General features: G+C 44.4%; 1 protein-coding gene across 1 annotated transcript in view; it reads left to right on the top strand.

Annotated features, from left to right (window-relative positions):
• The window catches only part of LOC138662804 (oocyte zinc finger protein XlCOF6-like), a 47,058-nt gene extending 20,164 nt beyond the window's left edge, over positions 1-26,894 (top strand). The window contains exons 2-7 of the mRNA XM_069748760.1: positions 18,254-18,403; positions 18,533-18,712; positions 18,786-18,909; positions 18,993-19,090; positions 19,289-19,379; positions 25,274-26,894. Coding sequence (XP_069604861.1) covers positions 18,326-18,403; positions 18,533-18,712; positions 18,786-18,909; positions 18,993-19,090; positions 19,289-19,379; positions 25,274-26,802 — 2,100 coding nt within the window. The 5' untranslated portion in view covers positions 18,254-18,325 and the 3' untranslated portion in view covers positions 26,803-26,894. The remainder of the gene's footprint in view (positions 1-18,253; positions 18,404-18,532; positions 18,713-18,785; positions 18,910-18,992; positions 19,091-19,288; positions 19,380-25,273) is intronic.
• Positions 26,895-27,480: the final 586 nt, after the last annotated feature.

Here is a 27,480-nt window from a genome sequence, read left to right on the forward strand (position 1 = left end):
TGGTGCCCTACCTCCTCATAGGGATTGCGATTGTGCTATTGATTTGATTCCTGGTAGTAAGTTTCCTAAGGGCCGTCTGTTTAATTTATCTGTGCCAGAGCACGCCGCTATGCGGAGTTATATAAAGGAATCCATGGAGAAGGGTCATATACGTCCGTCGTCGTCACCATTGGGAGCAGGGTTCTTTTTTGTGGCCAAGAAGGATGGTTCTTTGAGACCTTGTATTGATTACCGCCTTCTTAATAAGATCACAGTCAAATTTCAGTATCCTTTGCCACTGCTGTCTGATTTATTTGCTCGGATTAAGGGGGCTAGTTGGTTCACCAAGATAGATCCTCGTGGTGCGTATAATCTTGTGCGAATTAAACAGGGTGATGAATGGAAGACGGCATTTAATACGCCCGAGGGCCATTTTGAGTACCTGGTTATGCCATTCGGGCTTTCTAATGCTCCATCTGTGTTTCAGTCCTTTATGCATGACATCTTCCGAGAGTACCTGGATTGATTCATGATTGTATATTTGGATGACATTTTGGTCTTTTCGGATGATTGGGAATCTCATGTGAAGCAGGTCAGAATGGTGTTCCAGGTCCTTCGTGCGAATTCCTTGTTTGTGAAGGGGTCAAAGTGTCTCTTTGGAGTTCAGAAGGTTTCATTTTTGGGTTTCATTTTTTCCCCTTCTACTATCGAGATGGACCCTGTTAAAGTTCAGGCCATTTACGATTGGACTCAGCCGACATCTGTGAAGAGCTTGCAGAAGTTCCTGGGCTTTGCTAATTTTTATCGTCGCTTCATCGCTAACTTTTCCAGTGTTGCTAAGCCGTTGACTGATTTGACCAAGAAAGGTGCTGTTGTGGTCAATTGGTCCTCTGCGGCAGTAGAGGCTTTTCAGGAGTTGAAGCGTCGTTTTGCTTCTGCCCCTGTGTTGTGCCAGCCAGATGTTTCGCTCCCTTTTCAGGTGGAGGTTGAAGGTTCTGAAATTGGAGCAGGGGCTGTTTTGTCGCAAAGAAGTTCTGATGGCTCGGTGATGAAACCCTGTGCCTTCTTTTCTAGAAAATTCTCGCCTGCTGAGCGCAATTATGATGTGGGCAATCGGGAGTTGTTGGCCATGAAGTGGGCATTCGAGGAGTGGCGACATTGGCTTGAAGGAGCTAAACATCGCGTGGTGGTCTTGAGGGATCACAAGAATTTAACTTATCTCGAGTCTGCCAAACGGTTGAATCCTAGACAGGCTCGATGGTCGCTCTTTTTCTCCTGTTTTGATTTTGTGGTTTCATACCTTCCGGGATCTAAGAATGTGAAGGCTGACGCCCTGTCAAGGAGTTTTGTGCATGACTCTCCGGGTGTTCCAGAGCCGGCGGGTATTCTTAAAGAAGGGGTAATTTTGTCTGCCATTTCCCCTGATTTGCGGCGTGTGCTGCAAAAGTTTCAGGTTGATAGACCTGACCATTGTCCTACGGAGAAACTGTTTGTCCCTGATAGATGGACTAGGAGAGTTATCTCGGAGATTCATTGTTCAGTATTGGCTGGTCATCCTGGAATCTTTGGTACCAGAGATTTGGTGGCTAGGTCCTTTTGGTGGCCTTCTTTGTCACGGGATGTGCGTTCTTTTGTGCAGTCCTGTGGGATTTGTGCTCGGGCTAAGCCCTGATGTTCTCGTGCCAGTGTGTTGCTTTTGCCCTTGCCGATCCCGAAGAGGCCCTGGACGCATATTTCCATGGATTTTATTTCTGATCTCCCTGTTTTTCAAAAGATGTCGGTCATTTGGGTGGTTTGTGATCGCTTCTCTAAGATGGTCCATTTGGTACCCTTATCTAAACTGTCTTCCTCCTCCGATTTGGTGCCATTGTTTTTCCAGCATGTGGTTCGTTTGCATGGCATTCCAGAGAACATCGTCTCGGACAGAGGTTCCCAGTTTGTTTCGAGGTTTTGGCGGTCCTTTTGCGCTAAGATGGGCATTGATTTGTCTTTTTCTTCGGCTTTCCATCCTCAGACTAATGGCCAAACCGAACGAACTAATCAGACTTTGGAGACATATCTGAGATGCTTTGTTTCTGCTGATCAGGATGATTGGGTGTCCTTCTTGCCTTTGGCTGAGTTCGCCCTTAATAATCGGGCCAGCTCGGCTACTTTAGTTTCTCTTTTAATCTGTAATTCTGGTTTCCATCCTCGTTTCTCTTCAGGGCAGGTTGAGCCTTCGGACTGTCCTGGTGTGGATGCGGTGGTGGACAGGTTGCAGCAGATTTGGACTCATGTGGTGGACAATTTGACATTGTCCCAGGAGAAGGCTCAACGTTTCGCTAACCGCCGGCGATGTGTTGGTCCCCGACTTCGTGTTGGGGATTTGGTTTGGTTGTCATCTCGTCACGTTCCTATGAAGGTTTCCTTTCCTAAGTTTAAGCCTCGTTTCATTGGACCATATAAGATTTCTGAAGTTCTTAATCCTGTGTCATTTCGTTTGGATCTTCCAGCTTCTTTTGCCATCCATAATGTGTTCCATAGGTCGTTGTTGCGGAGATACGTGGCGCCTATGGTTCCCTCCGTTGATCCTCCTGCCCCGGTGTTGGTCGAGGGGGAGTTGGAGTATGTGGTGGAGACGATTTTGGATTCTCGTGTTTCGAGACGGAAACTCCAGTACCTGGTCAAGTGGAAGGGTTATGGTCCGGAAGATAATTCCTGGGTTTTTGCCTCTGATGTTCATGCTGCCGATCTGGTTCGTGCCTTTCATTTGGCTCATCCTGATTGACCTGGGGGCTCTGGTGAGGGTTCGGTGACCCCTCCTCAAGGGGGGGTACTGTTGTGAATTCTGTTGTCGAACTCCCTCCTGTGGTCGTGAATGGTACTTCGGCGAGTTCTGTCTATGGGCTCCCTCTGGTGGCTGTGAGTGAAGCTGCTGCTTCTGAGGTTCCTTACACAGGTGACATGGTTTATCCTTTGGTTGTCTGCTCTATTTAACTCCTCTCAGATCGTTACTCCATGCCAGCTGTCAATGTTTTTGCATTAATTCAGTTCGTTCCTGGATCTCTCTGGTGACCTGCCTTCTCCTGCAGAAGCTAAGTTCCTGATAGTCATTATTTGTTCATTGTTTTCTTGTCCAGCTGGTTTTCATTATTTTGTCTTGCTAGCTGGAAGCTCTGGGATGCAGAGTGGCCCCTCCGCACCGTGAGTCGGTGCGGAGGTCTTTTTTGCACACTCTGCGTGGTCTTTTGTAGGTTTTTGTGCTGATCGCAAAGTTACCTTTCCTATCCTCTGTCTATTTAGTAAGTCTGGCCTCCCTTTGCTGAAACCTGTTTCATTTCTGCGTTTGTGACTTTCATCTTTACTCACAGTCAATATATGTGGGGGGCTTCCTTTACCTTTGGGGAATTTCTCTGAGGCAAGGTAGGCTTTATTTTCTATCTCTAGGGCTAGATAGTTCTTAGACTGTGACGAGGCGCCTAGGTCTGGTCAGGAGAGCTCCACGGCTATTTCTAGTGTGTGTGATAGGATTAGGGCTTGCGGTCAGCAGAGCTCCCACATCCCAGAGCTCGTCCTGTATGAGGTTTAACTATCAGGTCATTCCGGGTGCTCCTAACCACCAGGTCATAACACAGATCATAACAGTACAACTGGCCAACAATGAGTTAAACGCATCTCAGAAGAAGGGAAGAAAAGTGCTGAGCCATTTTTTTTTCCCGTAGTCTGTTGTGTCTTTCCTTCCCTCTTTTCCTCTGGGTGGCTCAGGAGTTTGGCGCTGGCATGGAGGTTCAGGAATTGGTTTCTCGTGTGGACCAACTTGCTGCTAGAGTACAGGGTATTTCTGATTATATCGTTCAGACTCCGGTTTTAGAGCCTAGAATTCCAACTTCTGATTTGTTTTTTGGGGACAGGTCCAAATTTTTGAGCTTTAAGAATAACTGTAAACTGTTTTTTGCTCTGAAACCCCGTTCTTCTGGTGATCCCATTCAGCAGGTTAAAATTGTTATTTCCCTGCTGTGTGGTGATCCTCAGGATTGGGCATTTTCCCTGGAATCTGTGAATCCTGCTTTGCTTAATGTAGACACCTTTTTTCAGGCGCTAGGGTTATTGTATGATGAACCTAATTCAGTGGATCATGCAGAGAAGACCTTGTTGGCCCTGTGTCAGGGTCAAGAAGCGGCAGAATCGTATTGCCAGAAATTTAGAAAATGGTCTGTGTTGACTAAATGGAATGAGGATGCCTTGGCGGCAATTTTTAGAAAGGGTCTTTCTGAATCCGTTAAAGATGTTATGGTGGGGTTCCCCACGCCTGCTGGTCTGAGTGATTCTATGTCTCTGGCCATTCAGATTGATCGGCGCTTGCACAAGCACAGAGTTGTGCACACTGTGGCGTTGTCCTCCGAGCGGAGTCCTGAGCCTACGCAGTGTGATAGGATTTTGTCTAGAGCTGAACGACAAGGATTCAGGCGTCAGAATAGGTTGTGTTTTTACTGCGGCGATTCTGCTCATGTTATTTCTGATTGCCCTAAGCGTACAAAGAGAATCGCTAGTTCTGTTACCATCAGTACTGTACAACCTAAATTTCTGTTATCTGTGACCTTGATCTGCTCGTTATCATCATTTTCTGTCATGGCATTTGTGGATTCAGGTGCCGCTTTGAACTTAATGGACTTAGAATTTGCCAGACGTTGTTGTTTCCCTTTGCAGCCTTTGCAGAACCCTATTCCTTTAACCCTGCTGTTCTGTTCGGTCTGGGGAGACCTATTTTGAACTTTGGTATTTTTTGGGGTGTTCAAGATGCGGTTCTGAAACTTGTGGTTGATTGACTTAAATGAGGATGGGTCGGTCGGCCACGGGTTTCAGAGCCGCATCTTGAATATTTTAAAGAATATTGAAGTTCAAAGTCGGTCATTTTTGACCAACAGAACAGCAGGGTTAAGGGGCATTGATGCTACACCGTTGGCTATAAATAAACCTCAGTTTTGGACACAGCTGACCATGTGCATGGCGCCAGCCCATCAGGAAGATTGTCGTTTTCTGGTGTTGCATAATTTGCATGATGCTATTGTGCTGGATTTTCCATGGTTACAGGTACATAATCCGTCGTTAGATTGGAAATCTATGTCTGTGACTAGTTGGGGTTGTCAGGGGGTTCATGGTCACGTTCCTTTGATGTCGATTTCCTCTTCCCCCTCTTCTGAAATTGCTGAGTTTTTGTCAGATTTCCAGGATGTATTCGATGAGCCCAAATCCAGTTCCCTTCCACCGCATAGGGACTGTGATTGTGCTATTGACTTGATTCCAGGTTGTAAGTTCCCTAAGGGCCGACTTTTCAACCTGTCTGTGCCAGAACATGCCGCCATGCGGAGCTATATTAAGGAGTCTTTGGAGAAAGGGTATATTCGGCCATCTTCTTCACCATTGGGAGCAGGGGTTTTTTTTGTTGCCAAAAAGGATGGCTCCTTGAGACCCTGTATTGATTATCGCCTCTTGAATAAGATCACGGTCAAATTTCAATACCCTTTGCCTTTGCTTTCTGATTTGTTTGCTAGGATTAAGGGGGCCAAGCACCATATTGTGGTGCTGACCGATCATAAGAATCTGATTTACCTCGAGTCTGCCAAACGGCTGAATCCTAGACAGGCTCGATGGTCCCTGTTTTTCTCCCGTTTTGATTTTGTGGTCTTGTATCTTCCGGGTTCTAAGAATGTTAAGGCTGATGCCCTCTCTAGGAGTTTTTCTGATTCCCCTGGGTTCCTTGAGCCGGTCGGCATTCTGAAGGAAGGGGTGATTCTTTCTGCCATCTCCCCTGATTTACGACGGGTTCTTCAGGAATTTCAGGCTAATAAACCTGACCGCTGTCCAGTGGGGAAACTGTTTGTTCCTGATAGATGGACTAGTAAAGTGATTTCTGAGGTTCATTGTTCTGTGTTGGCTGGCCATCCTGGGATTTTTGGTACCAGAGATTTGGTTGGTAGGTCCTTTTGGTGGCCTTCTTTGTCGCGGGATGTGCGTTCTTTTGTGCAGTCCTGTGGGACTTGGATGCATATTTCTATGGATTTTATTTCAGATCTTCCGGTTTCCCAGAGGATGTCGGTTATCTGGGTGGTTGGTGACCGGTTTTCTAAGATGGTTCATTTGGTACCTTTGCCTAAATTGCCTTCCTCTTCTGATTTGGTTCCGTTGTTTTTTCAGCATGTGGTTCGTTTGCATGGCATTCCGGAGAATATTGTGTCCGATAGAGGTTCCCAGTTTGTTTCTAGGTTTTGGCGGGCCTTTTGTGCTAGGCTGGGCATTGATTTGTCTTTTTCTTCCGCATTTCATCCTCAGACAAATGGCCAAACCGAGTGAACTAATCAGACTTTGGAAACTTATTTGAGATGATTTGTGTCTGCTGATCAGGATGATTGGGTGGCTTTCTTGCCATTGGCCGAATTTGCCCTTAATAATCGGGCTAGTTCTGCTACCTTGGTTTCGCCTTTTTTTTGTAATTTTGGTTTTCATCCTCGTTTTTCTTCAGGGCAGGTTGAGCCTTCTGATTGTCCTGGCGTGGATTCTCTGGTTGACAGGTTGCAGCAAATTTGGGCTCATGTGGTGGACAATTTGGTGTTGTCTCAGGAGGAGGCTCAGCGTTTTGCTAACCGTCGTCGGTGTGTTGGTTCCCGACTTCGGGTTGGGGATTTGGTCTGGTTGTCTTCCCGTCATGTTCCTATGAAGGTTTCTTCCCCGAAGTTCAAGCCTCGGTTAATTGGTCCTTATAGGATTTCTGAGATTATCAATCCAGTGTCTTTTCGTTTGGCCCTTCCAGCCTCTTTTTCCATCCATAATGTTTTCCATAGATCTTTGTTGCGGAAATATGTGGTGCCCGTTGTTCACTCTGTTGATCCTCCAGCCCCGGTGTTGATTGATGGGGAGTTGGAGTATGTGATTGAGAAGATTTTGGATTCTCGTTTTTCGAGGCGGAAGTTTCAGTATCTTGTCAAATGGAAGGGTTATGGCCAGGAAGATAATTCTTGGGTTGTTGCCTCCGATGTTCATGCTGACGATTTGGTTTGTGCCTTTCATTTGGCTCATCCTGATCGGCCTGGGGGCTCTGGTGAGGGTTCGGTGACCCCTCCTCAAGGGGGGGGGGGGTACTGTTGTGAATTCTGCTCTTGGGCTCCCTCCGGTGGTTATGAGTGGTAGTGCTGCTGTCTTTGGATCGCAGCATTCATCAGGTGTGTCCACTTATTGTAATTTGGACTGGGTTATTTAGTCTTGCTTGATTCTTTAGTCAGTGCCAGTTTTCCATTGTTTTTGGAGGATTCACATCCCTGCCTGGTCTCTCCTGTTTTGCTGTTCATTTCAACAAAGATAAGTTCTGGCTTTGTTTTTGCAGTCCACATGCTGTGGGCCTTATAGTTCAGTGTATTTCCATGTTTTGTCTTGTCCAACTTTGTCTGTGTAAGGATTTTTTCAGTCAAGCTGTATCTCTGTAGATGCAGATATACCCTCCATGTCTTTAGTCAGATGTGGAGATTTTGTATTTTCTGTGGTGGATATTTTCTAGTGTTTTAATACTGACCGCATAGTACTCTGTCCTATTCTTTCTTTTCAGCTAGAATGGCCTCCTTTGCGAAATCCTGATTTCAGTCTGCGTATGTCATTTCCCTCTCCTCTCACAGTCAATATTTGTGGGGGGCTGTCTATCCTTTGGGGATTTTCTCTGAGGCAAGATAGTTTTCCCGTTTCTATCTTTAGGGGTATTTAGTCCTCCGGCTGTCTCGAGGTGTCTAGGGAGTGTTAGGTACATCCCACGGCAACTTCTAGTTGCGGTGCTAAGTTCAGGGTCTGCGGTCAGTACAGGTACCACCTTCTCAGAGTACGTCTCATGCTGCTCCTAGGCCACCAGATCATAACACCGTCCCCGTCCTTCACACCCTGGTGGATACCTCTGTTATTTGTGAGAGCACATTTTGTGTAAGTGGAGTTTTCTTTTTACCCTTGTCTTTGTTCCCCTGTTTGTCGGGTTGGTGTACTGTTGTACACGGTAGCGCCTCTCTTCCCTGGGTGGGGGAGGGGGACAGACGCAGGGCGGCAGTCAGGAGACAGGGGGAGGGTGGAGGCCCCAGCATCCTCGCCATCTGAGGTATCACAGGGAACAGGGCGAGTTAGGGTGCCCCCTAGAGCTAGGGCCAGGAAAGGTGCCCCTGGTCCCTGTTTACTTGCCAGTCCAATCGTGACAGAGCTACTCTGTAAGAACAGTAGACCCAAATAAACTATGTGGAAATGCAGAAGTTGTAATATATGTTAAATGTAGCTTTTCCTGTTTACAGGTATAACAAATGAGTAAAGACAATCGCTCTTTAAAGAGTAGCTAAACTTTTAAGCAAGTTTACCTCTATTGTCTCTTTGGGCCTTGTTGTTATGACTTTACTTAGTCCTGCATCAGTACAGCGCTCCTGGCCGCTGCATCGCACTCTGTCTCCCCAATGTCCACCAGATATTTCCTCTTGCTGGTGACTACATATGTAGTCACCCAAGATTGCACCAGAAGTGATCAGAGCCTTCCTTTCCTTATTGCTAATCAGATTTCAGAGAAAGCCTCCAATTGGGGCTGATGCCATCTTGGGTGACTACACATGTAGACACTTGCCAGAGAAAATATTGGGTGGATGTCAGGGAGACAAGAGCGGGTGTGAATGGCAAGAACCATGGCTGATACCACAGTGTAGGAACACAAAACTGGCAGGACTAAAGGTACCATCTCACAGTGGCACTTTGGTCGCTACGACGGCACGATCTGTGACGCTCCAGCATCGCTCCAATATCGCTCCAGCGTCGTACACTGCGGTCACACTTCGCAATGCACGATGCTGGAGCGATAATTTCATGACGTGTTTGCGATGTAGAAGCTGTTGGTTACTATGCGCACATCGTATATAATATCGTGCACACCTTTGTTACACCATACGATCATGCTGCCACAGCGGGACACTAGACGACGAAAGAAAGTTTCAAACGATCTGCTACGACGTACGATTCTCAGCGGGGTCCCTGATCGCAGTAGCGTGTCAGACACAGCGAGATCGTAAGGATATCGCTGGAACGTCACGGATCGTGCCGTCATAGCGACCAAAGTGCCACTGTGAGATGGTACCCTAAGGTAAGTTATAATGAGGGTGGGGAAGCACTGGTTTGAAAGTTAAGCTATTCTTTAAAACACTTCTTGTAAAGCTAAGGCTGGGGGTCAGGGGGTTAAATTCAGCTCCTCTGTCAACAATAAGAGGCTGAATACAACAAAACAAAGACTTTTGCTTCTCCGATAACTTGAATAAGCTCCTCACAGGCTGAGAACAGCTACAGCATCTACTAGGCACCAAGCCAGCCTCAGAGCACTCTGACCGCCACGCACTTCTTTCTATCCAAAGACTGTTCCTCCATTCCGAAGTAGGGTTTTTGTATGAGTGGAGAAAAACTATAAGGGAAATGGAGATAAATTTATTCAAATATGTTTAATATCATAAAAAAAAAAAAATATTCACAAAAGATGTAGGCTGTATCTAAAGAATAGAAGGACTGAAAATTCCCATGAGTGCCAAATAACTCAAACAAAGGAAAGAAGAAGAACAGTAACACCCCGGTGTTGGGGTCTTAGTGTTCTTCTTTCTTTTGTTTGAGTTACTTTGCACTCATAGGAATTTTCAGTCCTTCTATTCTTTAAATAAAGCGTACATCTTTTGTGAATATTTATTGTAAACTAGATGGTGGCCCGATTCTAACGCATCGGGTATTCTAGAATATGTAGGTAGTATATAGCACAGGCTACGTACTATATTGCACAGTGACGTAGTATATAACACAACCGACGTAGTATATAACATAGCTACGTAGTATATACAGTGGGGCAAAAAAGTATTTAGTCAGTCAGCAATAGTGCAAGTTCCACCACTTAAAAAGATGAGAGGCGTCTGTAATTTACATCATAGGTAGACCTCAACTATGGGAGACAAACTGAGAAAAAAAAATCCAGAAAATCACATTGTCTGTTTTTTTAACATTTTATTTGCATATTATGGTGGAAAATAAGTATTTGGTCAGAAACAAAATTTCATCTCAATACTTTGTAATATATCCTTTGTTGGCAATGACAGAGGTCAAACATTTTCTGTAAGTCTTCACAAGGTTGCCACACACTGTTGTTGGTATGTTGGCCCATTCCTCCATGCAGATCTCCTCTAGAGCAGTGATGTTTTTGGCTTTTCGCTTGGCAACACGGACTTTCAACTCCCTCCAAAGGTTTTCTATAGGGTTGAGATCTGGAGACTGGCTAGGCCACTCCAGGACCTTGAAATGCTTCTTACGAAGCCACTCCTTCGTTGCCCTGGCGGTGTGCTTTGGATCATTGTCATGTTGAAAGACCCAGCCACATTTCATCTTCAATGCCCTTGCTGATGGAAGGAGGTTTGCACTCAAAATCTCACGATACATGGCCCCATTCATTCTTTCATGTACCCGGATCAGTCGTCCTGGCCCCTTTGCAGAGAAACAGCCCCAAAGCATGATGTTTCCACCACCATGCTTTACAGTAGGTATGGTGTTTGATGGATGCAACTCAGTATTCTTTTTCCTCCAAACACGACAAGTTGTGTTTCTACCAAACAGTTCCAGTTTGGTTTCATCAGACCATAGAACATTCTCCCAAAACTCCTCTGGATCATCCAAATGCTCTCTAGCAAACTTCAGACGGGCCCGGACATGTACTGGCTTAAGCAGTGGGACACGTCTGGCACTGCAGGATCTGAGTCCATGGTGGCGTAGTGTGTTACTTATGGTAGGCCTTGTTACATTGGTCCCAGCGCTCTGCAGTTCATTCACTAGGTCCCCCCGCGTGGTTCTGGGATTTTTGCTCACCGTTCTTGTGATCATTCTGACCCCACGGGGTGGGATTTTGCATGGAGCCCCAGATCGAGGGAGATTATCAGTGGTCTTGTATGTCTTCCATTTTCTAATTATTGCTCCCACTGTTGATTTCTTCACTCCAAGCTGGTTGGCTATTGCAGATTCAGTCTTCCCAACCTGGTGCAGGGCTATAATTTTGTTTCTGGTGTCCTTTGACAGCTCTTCGGTCTTCACCATAGTGGAGTTTGGAGTCAGACTGTTTGAGGGTGTGCACAGGTGTCTTTTTATACTGATAACAAGTTTAAACAGGTGCCATTACTACAGGTAATGAGTGGAGGAAAGAGGAGACTCTTAAAGAAGAAGTTACAGGTCTGTGAGAGCCAGAAATCTTGATTGTTTGTTTCTGACCAAATACTTATTTTCCACCATAATATGCAAAAAAATGATAAAAAAACAGACAATGTGATTTTCTGGATTTTTTTCTCAGTTTGTCTCCCATAGTTGAGGTCTACCTATGATGTAAATTACAGACGACTCTCATCTTTTTAAGTGGTGGAACTTGCACTATTGCTGACTGACTAAATACTTTTTTGCCCCACTGTAACAGCTACGTAGTGTATTGCACAGGTATGTAGTATATTGGTGAGCCACATAGTATATAGCAGAGCCACGTAGTATATAATATAGCCACGTAGTATATTGCCCAGCCATGTAGTATATTCCCCAGCCATGTAGTATATTGCACAGGCACGTAGTATATTGCACAGCCACGTAGTGTATTGCACAGCTGTGTAGTATATTGGTCAGCGACGTAGTATATAGCAGAGCCACATAGCATATAACAGCCATGTTAGTGTATAGCACAGAGATGTAGTATATAACGCAGCCCACGCAGTATGTAACACAGCCCACGTAGTATATAGCAATGTGGGCACTATATATGCGTGGTTAAAAAAGACTTAAAATAAAAAATAAACATATACTCACCTTCCGAAGGCCCCTTGAAGTCCTGGTGCCTGTATGCGGTGCACGCGGCAGCTTCCGGTCCCAGGGTTGGTATGAGCGCAGGACCTGTGATGACGTCGCGATCACATGACCGTGACGTCATGGCAGGTCCTTCTCGCATAGCATCCTTGGCACCGGAACCTGCCGCTTGCACTGCCGAGGACAGCGCGCCATGTCGGAGGGTGAGAATAACGTTTTTTTAATTATTATTATTTGTAACAGATCTTTTTACTATTGATGCTGCATATGCAGCATCAATAGTAAAAAGTTGGTCACACAGGGTTAATAGCCGCGTTAATGGAGTGCGATACATCGCGGCATAACGCAGTCCGTTAACGCTGCCATTAACCCTGTGTGAGGGCTGACTGGAGGGTAGTATGGAGCGGGCACTGACTGCGGGGAGGAAGGAGCTGCCATTTTACCACCGGACTGTGCCCGTCGCTGATTGGTCGTGGCAATGGTCGTGGGCGTTTTGCCACGACCAATCAGCAACTTGGATTTCTATGACAGACAGAGGCCGCGACCAATGAATATCCGTGACAGACAGAAAGAGAGACATAAAGACAGACAGACGGTTTTAGGGCTAGCAGAACGCACCGAGTAAATATAGAGGTTTTATTATAATAGATGCGTTCGCAGCCTGGGGTCCACCGTGCAGGAGAACCTGCTGCTAGCAAACAGCGGAACTATATGGCGGTATGAGCTAACTCTGTTACTTCACAGAGTAGCCGTGAACTCAAAGCACTGCGCCCTGTTAGACTTCACAGAGGCACAGGCTAACTACCCAACTGAGAGCAGTCAGTGGTCATGCATGCACACAAAAACTCCTCGCCGAAGGTGCCAGCATTCTAGGGGCTTATTTCAGCCAGGTCCCTGAATACATTCACACAAAATCTCCTCGCCGGAGGTGCCAGCATTCTAGGGGCTTATTTCAGCCGGGTCCCTGAACACAACCTCACATGACCACACTGGCGCAAAGCACATAACATAGAATAATACTAGCGCATGGCCGTGGGGCCATGCGAGCCTTAAATAGTTGCAGGACGTACAGGACCTAGAAGGACCAATGAGAGGCTGCCACAGAACGTGAGCACCTACAGCACCTTCCTGAAGGACCACTGACTTTAGCTGCAGTGTCTGATCATGTGACCCTCGATCTCCACTGAGAGATCTTACTCTGGGCATGCTCAGAACGAGAAAAGCAGGACTTAGTCCCAGAAGCGTCTGCTCGCCGCTGCCCAGCACTGACTTCAATGGCAGAAGCTGGAAGGACAGCAGTAACTCTTAGCACAGAGTCAGACTGAGCAAGACGCTGGGACCGACGTCTCCGCTGAGCAGGCTCCACTGCAGTAGGAGAAGAATCGGAGACCGCAGCGGAGATGGCCCGAGATTCCCCCTGTGCAGAGGCGGGAACTCGACCCCTAACAGACGGAAGTGACCCTTAGACAATTATATAGTAGATTATTGTTGGTATTCTATGATATTAAACATTTGAATAAACTTATATCTAGTCACATTAGTAATTTTCTTTGTTTTTTGTATAAGACAAACACCGATAACTCAGGAACTCCGTCTAGATGATAAAATGTACGTGTTCTATTTATATTACAGGGATTTGCAGTCCTAAACTTTCAGGTTTCCATTGTTAAAGGGAACCTGTCACCTGAATTTGGTGGGACAGGTTTGCGGGGTTTTCAGGTGTTTGATTCACCCTTTCCTTACCTGCTGGCTGCATGCTGGCCGCAATATTGGGTTGAAGTTCATGCTGTGTCCTCCAAAGTACACGCCTGCGCAAGGCAATCTCAGCTCCGTAGTCAGACAAATAAAAGTGCTACGGGGCTGCGCATGTGGCGAGGTAAAATCCTCTCATTTAAAAACAAACGGTTTTACTTTTTAAAATTAGTAAAAAAAAAAAAAATTTACATAAATTTGGTATCGGTGTGTCCGACCTGACCTGGAGAATAAAGTAATTCTGTTATTTTTAACGCACGGGAAATTAACTAAAAATAAAACTCAAAAAACATTAGCGTAATTATTTTTTTTAAATTTTTTCCCTCTCCTAAAAAATAGATAAAAGTTGTACAGAACATTTTTATGCACCCCAAAGTGGTGCCAAGGAAAAATACAACTTGCTATGCAAAAACAAGCCCCACCTACTTTGAACTTTGCCTTTTTTAATGGATTCTGATAGATATTCATTAGATCCAGTTTGATCAGCAAAAATTAACGTTAGATCTCCTTCCGTTCTTGAGATATTGGGGGGTGTCAGGTGGGGGGTTAGCTACGGGTTAGCCCCCCTACTTTGAAATTTGCAGTTTTTTATGGATTCTGATAGATATTCGTTAGATCTGTTTGAGCAGCGGCGACTTCGGCGGGGGCCAGTTGTGCACAGCATCAGGACTTCATTGGCGATGTGTTGCGGTGGGGAAGGGGGCAGTGTGTTGCGATGATTGTGAAGAGGCGGCCTTTAGGCATCACGGGGGACGAGAATGACTCACTGACCGAACTTTCAGATTGTCCCACTCAATCACCACCTCCTCACTTCACTCTCTCTCTGTTGGTCTCCCCAATGCTCTGTCCTTAGACCCCTCCTCTTCTCCATCTACACGTCAGGACCGCTGCTCAAACGGATCTAACGAATATCTATCAGAATCCATCCAAAAAACTGCAAATTTCAAAGTATGGGGGCTAATCCATAGCTAACCCCCCACATGACACCCCCAATATCTCGGGAACGAAAGGAGATCTAACGTTAGTAACCAAAAGAATATCAGAATCAATCCCAAAAAAATGCAAATTTCAAAGTATGGGAGCTAACCCCCACATGACACCCCCAATATCTCGGGAACGAAAGGAGATCTAACGTTAGTAACCAAAAGAATATCAGAATCAATCCCAAAAAAATGCAAATTTCAAAGTATGGGAGCTAACCCCCACATGACACCCCCAATATCTCGGGAACGAAAGGAGATCTAACGTTAATTTTTGCTGATCAACCAAAAGAATATCAGAATCAATCCAAAAAAACTGCAAATTTCAAAGTAGGGGTGCTAGCTACGGGGTAGCTTCCCCCTGAAAAAGATCGGAAATATCTTATTTTGTAGAGGAGATCTAATGTTAGTTTTGGTTGATCAAACCGCATCTAACAAAGATCTAATGAATGAAATCATTTTTTACCCAAATTCACAATAAGGGGGCTAACCCGGGGTGTGTGGCTTCTCTGCCTGTACTAAGTCAGGGCACTCCCCCAGTGTGACACGCCCCCAGAATGACGTCACACTTGGGAGGAGCCGCACAGTCTGGTGTTAGAAGCTCCTTTCTCCCCGTGGATTCCCGGTGTGCGGCTCTGCAGGTGGAGTCTGCGCAGTCCTCGTCATCCTCCATGTGGGGGATTCCTCCTCCTATATCGCCTCCATACTCCACCCCCTCACCATAGCGCTTATTCACACCTGGGAGTCCTGGCTGTGTCTGTGCAGTGAGTGCGTTTTCCTCTTTGTCTCCAGACAGTAATGTCCTCCCCTGTGTACCGGCCGCTGTAAGAATTCTCCCTTCTTCCCCCACATGGTAATATTCACCTACAGGGGCCATAAGTCCTTCTATGTGGCCCTAACTAGTATTAGTGGCCCCTGTGTGTCCCCATATATTACTACTGGCCCCTGTGTCCCCCCATATATTACTACTGGCCCCTGTGTGCCCCCATATACTTCTGGCCCCCGTGTGCCCCCATATATTACTACTGGCCCTTGTGTGCCCCCATATATTACTACTGGGCCCATATATTACTACTGGCCCCCGTGTGCCCCCATATATTACTACTGACCCATGTGTGCCCCCATATATTACTACTGGCCCCTGTGTGCCCCCATATACTACTACTGGCCCCCGTGTGCCCCCATATATTACTACTGGCCCTCGTGTGCCCCCATATATTACGACTGGCCCCGTGTGGCCCCATATATTACTACTGGCCCCCGTGTGCCCCCATATATTACTACTGACCCATGTGTGCCCCCATATATTACTACTGGCCCCTGTGTGCCCCCATATATTACTACTGGCCCCCGTGTGGCCCCATATATTACTACTGGCCCCCGTGTGCCCCCATATATTACTACTAATATATTTGATACCGTGCCGCACAAGAGGTTGGTACACAAAATGAGAATGCTTGGTCTGGGGGAAAATGTGTGTAAATGGGTTAGTAACTGGCTTAGTGATAGAAAGCAGAGGGTGGTTATAAATGGTATAGTCTCTAACTGGGTCGCTGTGACCAGTGGGGTACCGCAGGGGTCGGTATTGGGACCTGTTCTCTTTAACATATTCATTAATGATCTGGTAGAAGGTTTACACAGTAAAATATCGATATTTGCAGATGATACAAAACTATGTAAAGCAGTTAATACAAGAGAAGATAGTATTCTGCTACAGATGGATCTGGATAGGTTGGAAACTTGGGCTGAAAGGTGGCAGATGAGGTTTAACAATGATAAATGTAAGGTTATACACATGGGAAGAAGGAATCAATATCACCATTACACACTGAACGGGAAACCACTGGGTAAATCTGACAGGGAGAAGGACTTGGAGATCCTAGTTAATGATAAACTTACCTGGAGCAGCCAGTGCCAAGCAGCAGCTGCCAAGGCAAACAGGATCATGGGGTGCATTAAAAGAGGTCTGGATACACATGATGAGAGCATTATACTACCTCTGTACAAATCCCTAGTTAGACCGCACATGGAGTACTGTGTCCAGTTTTGGGCACCGGTGCTCAGGAAGGATATAATGGAACTAGAGAGAGTACAAAGGAGGGCAACAAAATTAATAAAGGGGATGGGAGAACTACAATACCTAGATAGATTAGCGAAATTAGGATTATTTAGTCTAGAAAAAAGAAGACTGAGGGGCGATCTAATAACCATGTATAAGTATATAAGGGGACAATACAAATATCTCGCTGAGGATTTGTTTATACCAAGGAAGGTGACGGGCACAAGAGGGCATTCTTTGCGTCTGGAGGAGAGAAGGTTTTTCCACCAACATAGAAGAGGATTCTTTACTGTTAGGGCAGTGAGAATCTGGAATTGCTTGCCTGAGGAGGTGGTGATGGCGAACTCAGTCGAGGGGTTCAAGAGAGGCCTGGATGTCTTCCTGGAGCAGAACAATATTGTATCATACAATTATTAGGTTCTGTAGAAGGACGTAAATCTGGGGATTTATTATGATGGCATATAGGCTGAACTGGTTGGACAAATGTCTTTTTTCGGCCTTACTAACTATGTTACTATGTTACTGGCACCTGTGCTCCCTCATATATTAACACTGGCCCGTGTGCCCCCATATATTACTACTGGCCCCGGTGTGCCCCCATATATTACTACTGGCCCCTGTGTTCCCCCATATATAACTACTGGCCCCCATGTGCCCCCAAATATTAGCAATGCCCCCTGTGTGCCCACATATATTACAACTGGCCCCTCTGTGTCCCCATATATTACTACTGGCCCCTATGTGCCCCCATATATTACTACTGGCCCCTGTCTGCCCTCATATATTACTTCTGGACCCTGTGTGCCCCATATATTATTTTTTGCCCCTGTATATCCCCATATATTAGTACTGGCCCCTGTGTGCCCCCATATATTAGTACTGGCCCCTGTGTGCCCCTGTATATTACTACTGGCCCCTGTGTGCCCCCATATATTACTACTGGCCCCCGTGTGCCCCCATATATTACTACTGGCCCCCGTGTGCCCCCATATATTACTACTGGTCCCTTTGTGCCCCCATATATTACTACTTGCCCCTGTGTGCCCCCATAGATTACTACTGGCCCCTGTGTGCCCCCATATATAACTACTGGCCCCCATGTGCCCCCATATATTAGTAATGTCTCCTGTGTGCCCCCATATATTACTACTGGCCCCTGTGTGCCCCAATATATTACTACTGGCCCCTGTGTGCCCCCATATATTACTACTGGCCCCTGTGTGTCCCCATATATTACTACTGGCCCCTGTGTGCCCCAATATATTACTACTGGCCCCTGTGTGCTCCCATATATTACTACTGGCCCCTGTCTGCCCCCATATATTACTACTGGCCCTTGTGTGCCCCATATATTATTTTTTGCCCCTGTATACCCCCATATATTAGTACTGGCCCCTGTGTGCCCCCATATATTAGTACTGGCCCCTGTGTGCCCCTGTATATTACTACTGGCCCATGTGTGCCCCCATATATTACTACTGGCCCCCGTGTGCCCCCATATATTACTACTGGCCCTCGTGTGCCCCCATATATTACTACTGGCCCCTGTGTGCCCCCATATATTACTACTGACCCCTGTGTGCCCCCACATATTACACATGATTTTTGTGATGTTACATCGTCTCATCTTCTCATTCAGGTCTCTACAATATCGTATCCTCTCAGTGAAGATCTTCTACAAAAGAGAATTTTCCTGATTTACCCATCAAAGATGGATATGGACAGACACAAGATGGCGGAGAGGATATTACACCTCACCCTAGAGATCCTCTTCCGGCTTACTGGAGAGGTGAGAGATTCTGATGACGTCACATTACATCATTCTTATCTATGGGAATAACAGATGGACAGAACTGGAGAGGTGAGGACTCTGGAAATGTCTGTAGTGAGATTTATTAATGTGTCTCTCCATTACCAGGATTACACAGTGGTGAAGAAGACCTCTAGTGATCGCTGTCAGGACCCTGTGTCTGAGGGATGGGGAAGACCCCTGAGCCCAATCACGGGGCCTCCACCTCACCTCCTGATCCATGAGGACATCAATGACCAGAAGATCCTAGAACTCATCTACAAGATGATTGAGCTGCTGACTGGAGAGGTGAGAATGCTGGGACATTATACAGTAACGCTATGAAGGGATCGGGGGATGACGGTATCATTGTATGTGTCAGGTTCCTATAAGGTGTCAGGATGTCGCTGTCTATTTCTCCATGGAGGAGTGGGAGTATCTAGAAGGACACAGAGATCTGTACAAGAACGTCATAATGGAGGTTCCCCAGCCCCTCACATCTCCAGGTAATAGACAGGACTAAATACATACAGCCTAAAATTATCTGTATGTAAAGAATGAATTCACCCCCTGTATGTGTTTCCTCCAGATCTATCCAGTAAGAGGACAACACCAGAGAGATGTCCCCGTCCTCTTCTTCCACAGGACTGTAACCAAGAAGATCCCAATGCTCCTCAGGATCATCAGGTAGATGGAGAGAAGGTGTCAGGAGATCTCCCCTATGATGTGTAGACGCCGGTGAAGGTCTTGTGCTCAGTCTTGTTTTATCCACCAGTATTATATGTTTTATACTTGTGTAATGAGAGCGGTGGAGATGGCAGGATTAGAGCTGATCATAGATGTGACTTCTCCATCTGTCGGTGACTTTTACATTATTTGTTTCAGGGTGAAGATCTGACCGATATTAATACTACAGAGACATATGTGAGGGGGGATGAGCGGTGTCAAGAGGAGATTCTCACATATGACTACCCAAGTGAGTAGTGACCACTGATTCTTCTCAGTCACTGGCTGTGGCGGCTTTATCGGTGGTGTAGTCCGGCCGTATTACCATGATCACCATTTTACCTCTAGACCACAACATTCTCCTCCACCCAAAACTGTTCTAATGACTTTGGTCATTGAAAGCCCTTTTCTGTAGAACTTACAACCTGGTAGATCCACCTCCCCCATGGGTTTAGGAGACGCTGTTACCTGCCCAGATCTGTAAGCTATAAAGCCAAATGACAGCGTACGTAGAATGTGCTGACAAGATAGAAAATCACTTGAAGAAAAATATGATGGGCCTGTAAGAGAAAGCGGAGGGTAATGATGCTGTTGGCTTCCTAGAACCCTGAGATCTTATCGGAGGAATCTCCCTTCTCTCCCTTCTGTGCTGCTGAATGTGATCATATGGTCCCTACAAGACCAGGTCCCGTCTTTCTGGCCAAACTTCACTTTTATGATGGACAACATTAAATGTGCAGTGAGGCCAAGTGTGAATTTCTGGACAATAACAGAGTTTCCCTTTATCCTGGAGGATTGTGATAATCTACATAAACCCATCACACCGGCTGTGCGTGGCTGATGGCTGTAATATACATTTATTCCCGCCTGCAGGAGATGTGTTGGCTCCAGCCCTGGTTTCATGGAGTCACTCCACCTCATAACTTACATTGTTTTTGATCCTAAGAAACTCAGATTACGGCACAATCTCTCCTGAAATGGGGAGCAATATTATTTCCTCTAATCTTCTGGTCAGGATTCATAGTAGCTCCAATGGACCATAAATGAGTGCAACTCTGGTTTACTGTAGTTTAATCTGTATTTGTAGTTTTCAGTTAACGATATTCTCGTGCTCTGGGGCGGGGCTGTGGGTTGAGCTTTATGTGGTGCTCTGGGGCGGGGCTGTGGGCGGAGCTTTGTGTGGTGCCCTGGGGTGGGGCTTTATGTGGTGCTCTGGGGCGGGGCTGTGGGCGGAGCTTTGTGTGGTGCCCTGGGGCGGGCATTATGTGGTGCTCTGGGGCGGGGCTTTATGTGCTGCTCTGATTACATATTCATCTGTATTGGCTTATGTCCGGTCGCTGATCCCTCACTGACCTGCCCCCCCCATGTTACATAATTTATATAATAGTGTTGATATTATTGTTGATAATGCCTATAATATTGTGGCTATTGGGAGGATTAGAAAAAAATATTACATCCAGCAAAATGACACCAGCGGCACCTGCACAGTAGCATCTATCTCTTACTTATAGACTGCGCAGGCGCCGCCATCACCAGTGACTTTTTGCTGGATGAAATTTTTTTTTTCTAAGCACGAGAATCTCATTAACTGAAAACTACAAATACAGATTAAACAACAACCACAAGACGGATTTCATCACCAGGTATCAGTGTAATCAGTATAACGGCACCGACCTGACAATGTCTGTAGTCACTGAGCACAATCCTGCTGACAGGTTCCCTTTAAGACATCTCCGCTCTGCATTATTATACACAGTTCTCTTTAAATGTGTAATATTTCTTCTTGAAACTCATCTGACAGAAAATATTGGAGCTTCCGATAGTTTAGATTGTGAAGTCACCGAGCCCCGTGCTCTAATTACCCCAGAGAGGTTTCACCACTAGCTCCTCATTTATTACTGATGGAGACTGTTCAGTTTGAGCATTTCAGTAGATGTTATTGTCTATAGTCAGTTTTTGATTACAGTAGTGTCCAGAATCCTCTGATTTATCCTCTTCCCGCAGCCAGTTTTGTGTTCTTAATCAGGCCCCATTTTTACAATCTGACGTGTGTCACTTTCTGTGGTGATAACTTTGGCATTATTCACAAAGGATAATAGAAAACAAATGGATCTTACAAATTATTTTCCAGCTTCTCACAATACCCTACATACGATTGTACACTACTCTCTGGGCACATGGCAGTGTTCAGAAGGGAAGGAGCGCCATTTAGCTGTTTGAATAGAGATCTAGCTGGAATAGTTTGCAGACACAATGTATTGGGAGCACTGTTCGTGGTCAACTGGCAGCTCAATAGATCTCCACCATGAACATGCTTGGCACTATCTTCTCTGCTTTCCTTCTTCTTACTTACAGGACCCACAGTGCTTTTAGGGACTCTGTGCCCTGTCCGTGCCGTTCCGGACCTCCGTTCCCCTGTCTCCTGGACCATTTGTGGAGCCTCTGTCTCCATTTACCGGACAAGTTTCGTCCTCCTCCTCTTTCCTCCATTACTATTCACTAAGTGAGGTTTGAGAAAGACCTTTCAGGTCGAAACGTTCCTCCTCAGAAATCTGTTGACCACTGTGGTGTTACCTTAATAAATACTTCACATCTCTGATGCAAAATATTGTCTGAGTGCGGTTGTTTGCCCAAATCCATGAATCAGGCCTGGACAGAAATGATGTTACCCCTGAAAATAATGTGACAAAAGGGACATGTTAAATCACGGTGTGTCCAGTAACTAGCATCACAGGTGTCTACAATCCTGGAATCAGTGAGTGGCCTGTATATAGGGCTACAGATACTCATTGTCCAAAAAGAGTTATTTTATAAAACTAACAATGTTTGTTAAAAACATATTACAAGAAAATCACCAAAAAATTATGATAAAACAGCTCATCAATGACAAGGCATATAGAGAGCTTCTGTGTGAAGGACACAAAAACAGTGGCACTGAGAAAAAGCAGGCTGGGCAAACAGAGGTCATAAATCTCCACCTTAATAAACGTCAAAGCAACAGCAAAAAAGTGCATAGTGCAAATAAGGTGCAAACATTATACCAATTATCCGAAAAAGTAGAGGGCTTAATATGGCTTCATGTGGGAGAGTGTACATCACTCTAAATAAACCCATTAGCCAAATATCACTACTCTAGGAAGAAAAGCGACATTCAAAGTCTTTCTTACCCATGTCGCCAGTCACATATGTCCAAGGCAGCCCTGGACACTCGCTGACAGGCGACATGGGTAAGCAGGACTTTGTTTGAGTGTCACTTTTTCCCTAGGGCAGTGATATTTGGCTAATGGGTTTATTTACAGTGATGTATACTCTCCCACATTAAGCCTAAAAAAATGGTCTGAAATTCCTGGCTTATGCTCGAGTATATACGGTAATTCTTTTTGGACATTTACTCTGTGTGTTTGTGCAGGAATTCTCTATTTTGGAGTGTCCATATTGATCTAGTCCCTTGAAAAGGTATGTAATCGGAACAGTTTAACTAGTATGTATCAATGGTTTCTCAGATACTCATTGTGCTCTTTGGTGACATGGACCAGGGGAAGGGAAGGAAAAAGTTGTCTCAGGAGATTAGAAAGAACATTATAGACAAACATGTTAAAGGTAAAAGTTATGAGACCATCTTCCAAGCATGTTCCTGTGAATACAGTTGCACATATTATTCAGAAATGTAAGATCCATGGGCCTGTAGCCAACCTCCATGGAAGTCACCGCAGGAGGAAAATTGAGGCAAATCAAGGAGACGGATGATACGAATAATAACAAAAGAGCCAGAAAAACTTCTAAACCGATTTAAAGGTGAACTTCAAGCTAAAGGAACATCAGCGTCAGATCGCACCATCTGTTATTGTATGAGCTAAAGTGGACTTCATGGGAGATGATCAAGGAGGTCAACATTGTTGCAAAAAAATCTTATAAAAGCCAGACTGGAATTTGCCAAGCTACATGTTGACAAGCCCCAATGCTTCTGGGAGAATGTCCTGTGGGCAGATGCGACAAAAATTGAACTTTTTGACAAGGCACATCAGCACTATGTTCACAGATGGAAAAATGAAGCATATCAAGAAGAGAACACTGTCCCTACTGTGAAACATGGAGGAGGCTCTGTTCTGTTCTGGGGCTGCTTTGCTGCATCTGGCACAGGGTGTCTAGAATCTGTGCAGGGTACAATGAAATCTCAAGGCTATCAAGTGATTCTAGAGAGAAATTTGCTGCCCAGTGTCAGAAAGTTTGGTCTCAGTCGCAGCTCATGGGTCTTGCAACAGGATAATAACCCAAAACACACAGCTAAAAACACCCAAGAATGGCTAAGAGGAAAACATTGGACTATTCTGAAGTGGCCTTCTGTGAGCCCTGACCTAAATCCTATTGAGCATCTTTGGAAATAGCTGTAACATGGCGTCTGGAAAAGGCAACCTTCAGACAGGAGACAACTGGAGCAGATTGCTCTTGAAGTGCGGCCAGAATACCTGTCAAGAGGTGCAGACGTCTCATTGACAGTTACAGAAATTGTTTGATTGCAGGGATTGCCTCAAAAGGTTGTGCAGCAAAATATTAAGTTAAGGATTCCATCATTTCTGTCCAGGCCGATTTCATGTCATGACTTTCAATGTCTGACTTTCATTTGTTCATTTTCATAGATTATTTATTTATTATTACTTTTGTCAGATTCAAGTTATTTCTGTGACCATTGTTGGTTTTTCTGTCATTAAATGAGGAGTACCAACAATTTAGACCACGTGTGTAGGAAGAATTAACATTTTAACTCCACAGCCACTTTCCGGAAATTAACACGCAGTGGATGTTGGAGAGTGAAAATTACACATTTGCCATTTTACTTCCCAGCACATAGTGCCCAGATTGTGCTCCAGGAGACACACACCGCAAATTAAGTGGATTCTTCTCATGTTGTTTGAGCACACTGCAAGACTCAGAAGTGAGAGCGGATTTTGCTATTTTGGTTTATAGAAACTGTTACTTTTCAACAGCCTTTGAGCCACTAGTAGTGTGGGAACCTCTGTTTTTCCATTGACAGATGATGGACCTGAGTGGGGACTTGTTTTTGTGAGATGAGAATTGGTATTATTTTCTCCTACATAACATTGATTGGTTTCTTTTTATTTGATATTTGGGAGGCAGAATGAACAAACAGTTGAACACCACACGCTACTGGTTCATCCAACAAGGTTTTCTATTAGACTGTGAACAGTCCTTGTCTTGGTAAATAACACCATGGAACACAATCTTTATTCCTGGCTTCCAAGTGTAATATTTCAAGTGCTTATGTTTAAAGACTATGGAAAAACGACTACAGTCAAAAATCTCTCAAAAAGGTTCAGAAATGAGGTGTTCTAGATTTGCTGGTGTACTGCTAATCGCTTTCTCAATGAAGCCCCCAAATGTAGTCCCCATCATGTTTTCGTTATACTGTCCTTGGTAACGTTCAAAGTCCAATATATCTAGATGAAAGCACTCGCATTGCTCCTCTGAGTTTTCTTGTTCTCCTTGAACTTGCCAAGATGAGCGTCAAGATGAGCATCAAGGATATGGACTTTGAGAGACATTCTGCATCCCATTATGGCGTAATTCTTTATGAGAGTCTGAACCAACTGCACATAGTTTTCATAGTTTTGATGCCATCTAAAAAAATATTGCTCTTTAACTACGATTCGTTATTCTCTTACTCAGCAATAACAAACTGAAATGTTGGTTCGAGTCACCTGTGCTTTTATACTTGCATGACTACTATTGAACAGTCCTAGAATGTTCTTGAAAGTTCTAAAAGTTTCTAGAAACTTCTAGATAATTCTGGAAAATTGTAGAATCCTCTGCACAATTCTAGCAGTTCAAGAATATTCTAGAAGACTACTCAGTATTGAATAAAGATCGAGATTTTTACCAAAAAACGAAAAATGTCGTTGTCTTGATCACAGAAGCAAAGTTTTGGTGGAACAACAACTATTTTCTATTTGTTTTAGGGTTAGGAAAACACACTGTCTACTCCGGAAATCAATAATCATTACATAGTGTAATTAAAGGTTTTTTTTACATAGCATGCCATTTTTATGGACAGTTTAAGTAGAAATGTTCAAATATATAAAACTAAAGGATATTTTATTAAAAAATAATAATTGTTTTTTATCTTAGCAGATTACTGTACCAGGAGATCAGAGGGACAGCTGACATCTTCAATTTTCAAATCTAATGAACTTGAGATCCTACAAGATACAACTAAAGTGAATGCCATTACTCCAGATATATCATCATCCATTCACAGCAAAGATCTGTCATCTGATCCTATGAAACAGGTCCCATCTTCTGATTCATTACTGACTACTAAGGAAAATCAAAGTCACAAAAGAGGCATTAAAAAACAAACTGCCCCTAAAGCAAAGAAGTCATTTTCCTGTTCAGAATGTGGGAAATGTTTTAAATATAAATCAGATTTGGTTATTCACCAGAGAACTCACACAGGGGAGAAGCCTTTTTCTTGTTCAGAATGTGGGAAATATTTTAACCAGAAATCAGATTTGGTTAGGCACCATAGTACTCACACAGGGGAGAAGCATTTTTCCTGTTCAGAATGTGGGAAATGTTTTACTCTCAAAAAGAGTCTTGTTAGACACCAGAGAACTCACACAGGGGAGAAGCCTTTTTCATGTTCAGAATGTGGGGAATGTTTTATCCAGAAATGCGAATTGGTTATTCACTATAGAACTCACACAGGGGAGAAGCCTTTTTCCTGTTCAGAATGTGGAAAATGTTTTAAGGGGAAATCATATTTGGTTAATCACCATAGAACTCACACGGGGGAGAAGCCTTTTTCCTGTTCAGAATGTGGGAAATGTTTTACTCTCAAAAAGAGTCTTGTTAGACACCAGAGAACTCACACAGGGGAGAAGCCTTTTTCATGTTCAGAATGTGGAAAATGTCTTCGCCATAAATCAGAATTGGTTACTCACCAGAGAACTCACACAGGGGAGAAGCCTTTTTCCTGTTTAGAATGTGGGAAATCTTTTAACAAGAAATCAGATTTGGTTAATCACCATAGAACTCACACGGGGGAGAAGCCTTTTTCCTGTTCAGAATGTGGAAAATGTTTTAACTGGAAAAAAGATTTGGTTAGGCACCATAGAACTCACACGGGGGAGAAGCCTTTTTCCTGTTCAGAATGTGGGAAATGTTTTAAATGGAAAGAGCTTCTTATTAGACATCAGAGAACTCACACAGGGGAGAAGCCTTTTTCCTGTTCAGAATGTGGGAAATGTTTTAATCAGAAATCAGATTTGGTTAATCACCATAGAACCCACACAGGAGAGAAGCCTTTTTCCTGTTCAGAATGTGGGAAATGTTTTAAATGGAAAGAGCTTCTTGTTAGACATCAGAGAACTCACACAGGGGAGAAGCCTTTTTCCTGTTCAGAATGTGGGAAATGTTTTAAATTGAAAGAGCTTCTTGTTAGACATCAGAGAACTCATACAGGAGAGAAGCTTTTTTCCTGTTCAGAATGTGGGAAATGTTTTAACCAGAAATCATATTTGGTTGGTCACCAGAGAACTCACACAGGGGAGAAGCCTTTTTCTTGTTCAGAATGTGGGAAATGTTTTAAATGGAAAGCACTTCTTGTTAGACATCAGTGCAGTCACACAGAGGAGAATCCTGTTTCATTTTCTTAATGTGGGAAATATTTTACTTGGAAATCAACTGTTAATAAACATCAGACGCTTCACATAGGGGAAAAGCCTTTTTTATGTTAATAATGTTGGAATAGTTTTAACTAAAGTTGAATTTTCTTAAAGGAGTTGTCTCTTGTCATTCCTCATGTTTGCTGTCAAAAGGATAAAACTAAACTTTATTAATTCCAAATGTAAAACTATACCCATAATTCACCCCCTGAAGATTAGTCAGTAGGTTACTAATAGAAAAATCATGTACCCAACAGTTCAGTAAATAGGGTGAGGTGACGTATACACACTCACTCTCCAAGACTCTCATTTCTACGGGTTTCATCGTCCTCACCAAAGGCGACTCATCAGGAGACTATTTAATATTGATATTCAAGCGGGACTAGACAAAAAATAAACTAAAGTCATGTATCATATTATCCAAAACAGTCAGAAAACCAGCCACATATTGGCAGATCCCAGACTTCAAACTTTATACTTCGTCAGTTTATAAGCCACTCCAGTGTCAGGAATAGATAGTATGTGACATTACAGTATAATTCTTGTGTTTTTTCTCCTATAGGGACTGCCCTAGTTTGGTATTGTAACAGCTGTTAATTGGTAGTGCAGACAAATTGTCCTAGACTAAACTCCGTTTTCAGATGGCCCAATATGTACCACTCAGGGAAA

The sequence above is a fragment of the Ranitomeya imitator genome, chromosome 2 (genome assembly GCF_032444005.1).
Source record: "Ranitomeya imitator isolate aRanImi1 chromosome 2, aRanImi1.pri, whole genome shotgun sequence".
In the NCBI taxonomy this organism is placed as follows: Eukaryota; Metazoa; Chordata; class Amphibia; order Anura; family Dendrobatidae; genus Ranitomeya; species Ranitomeya imitator.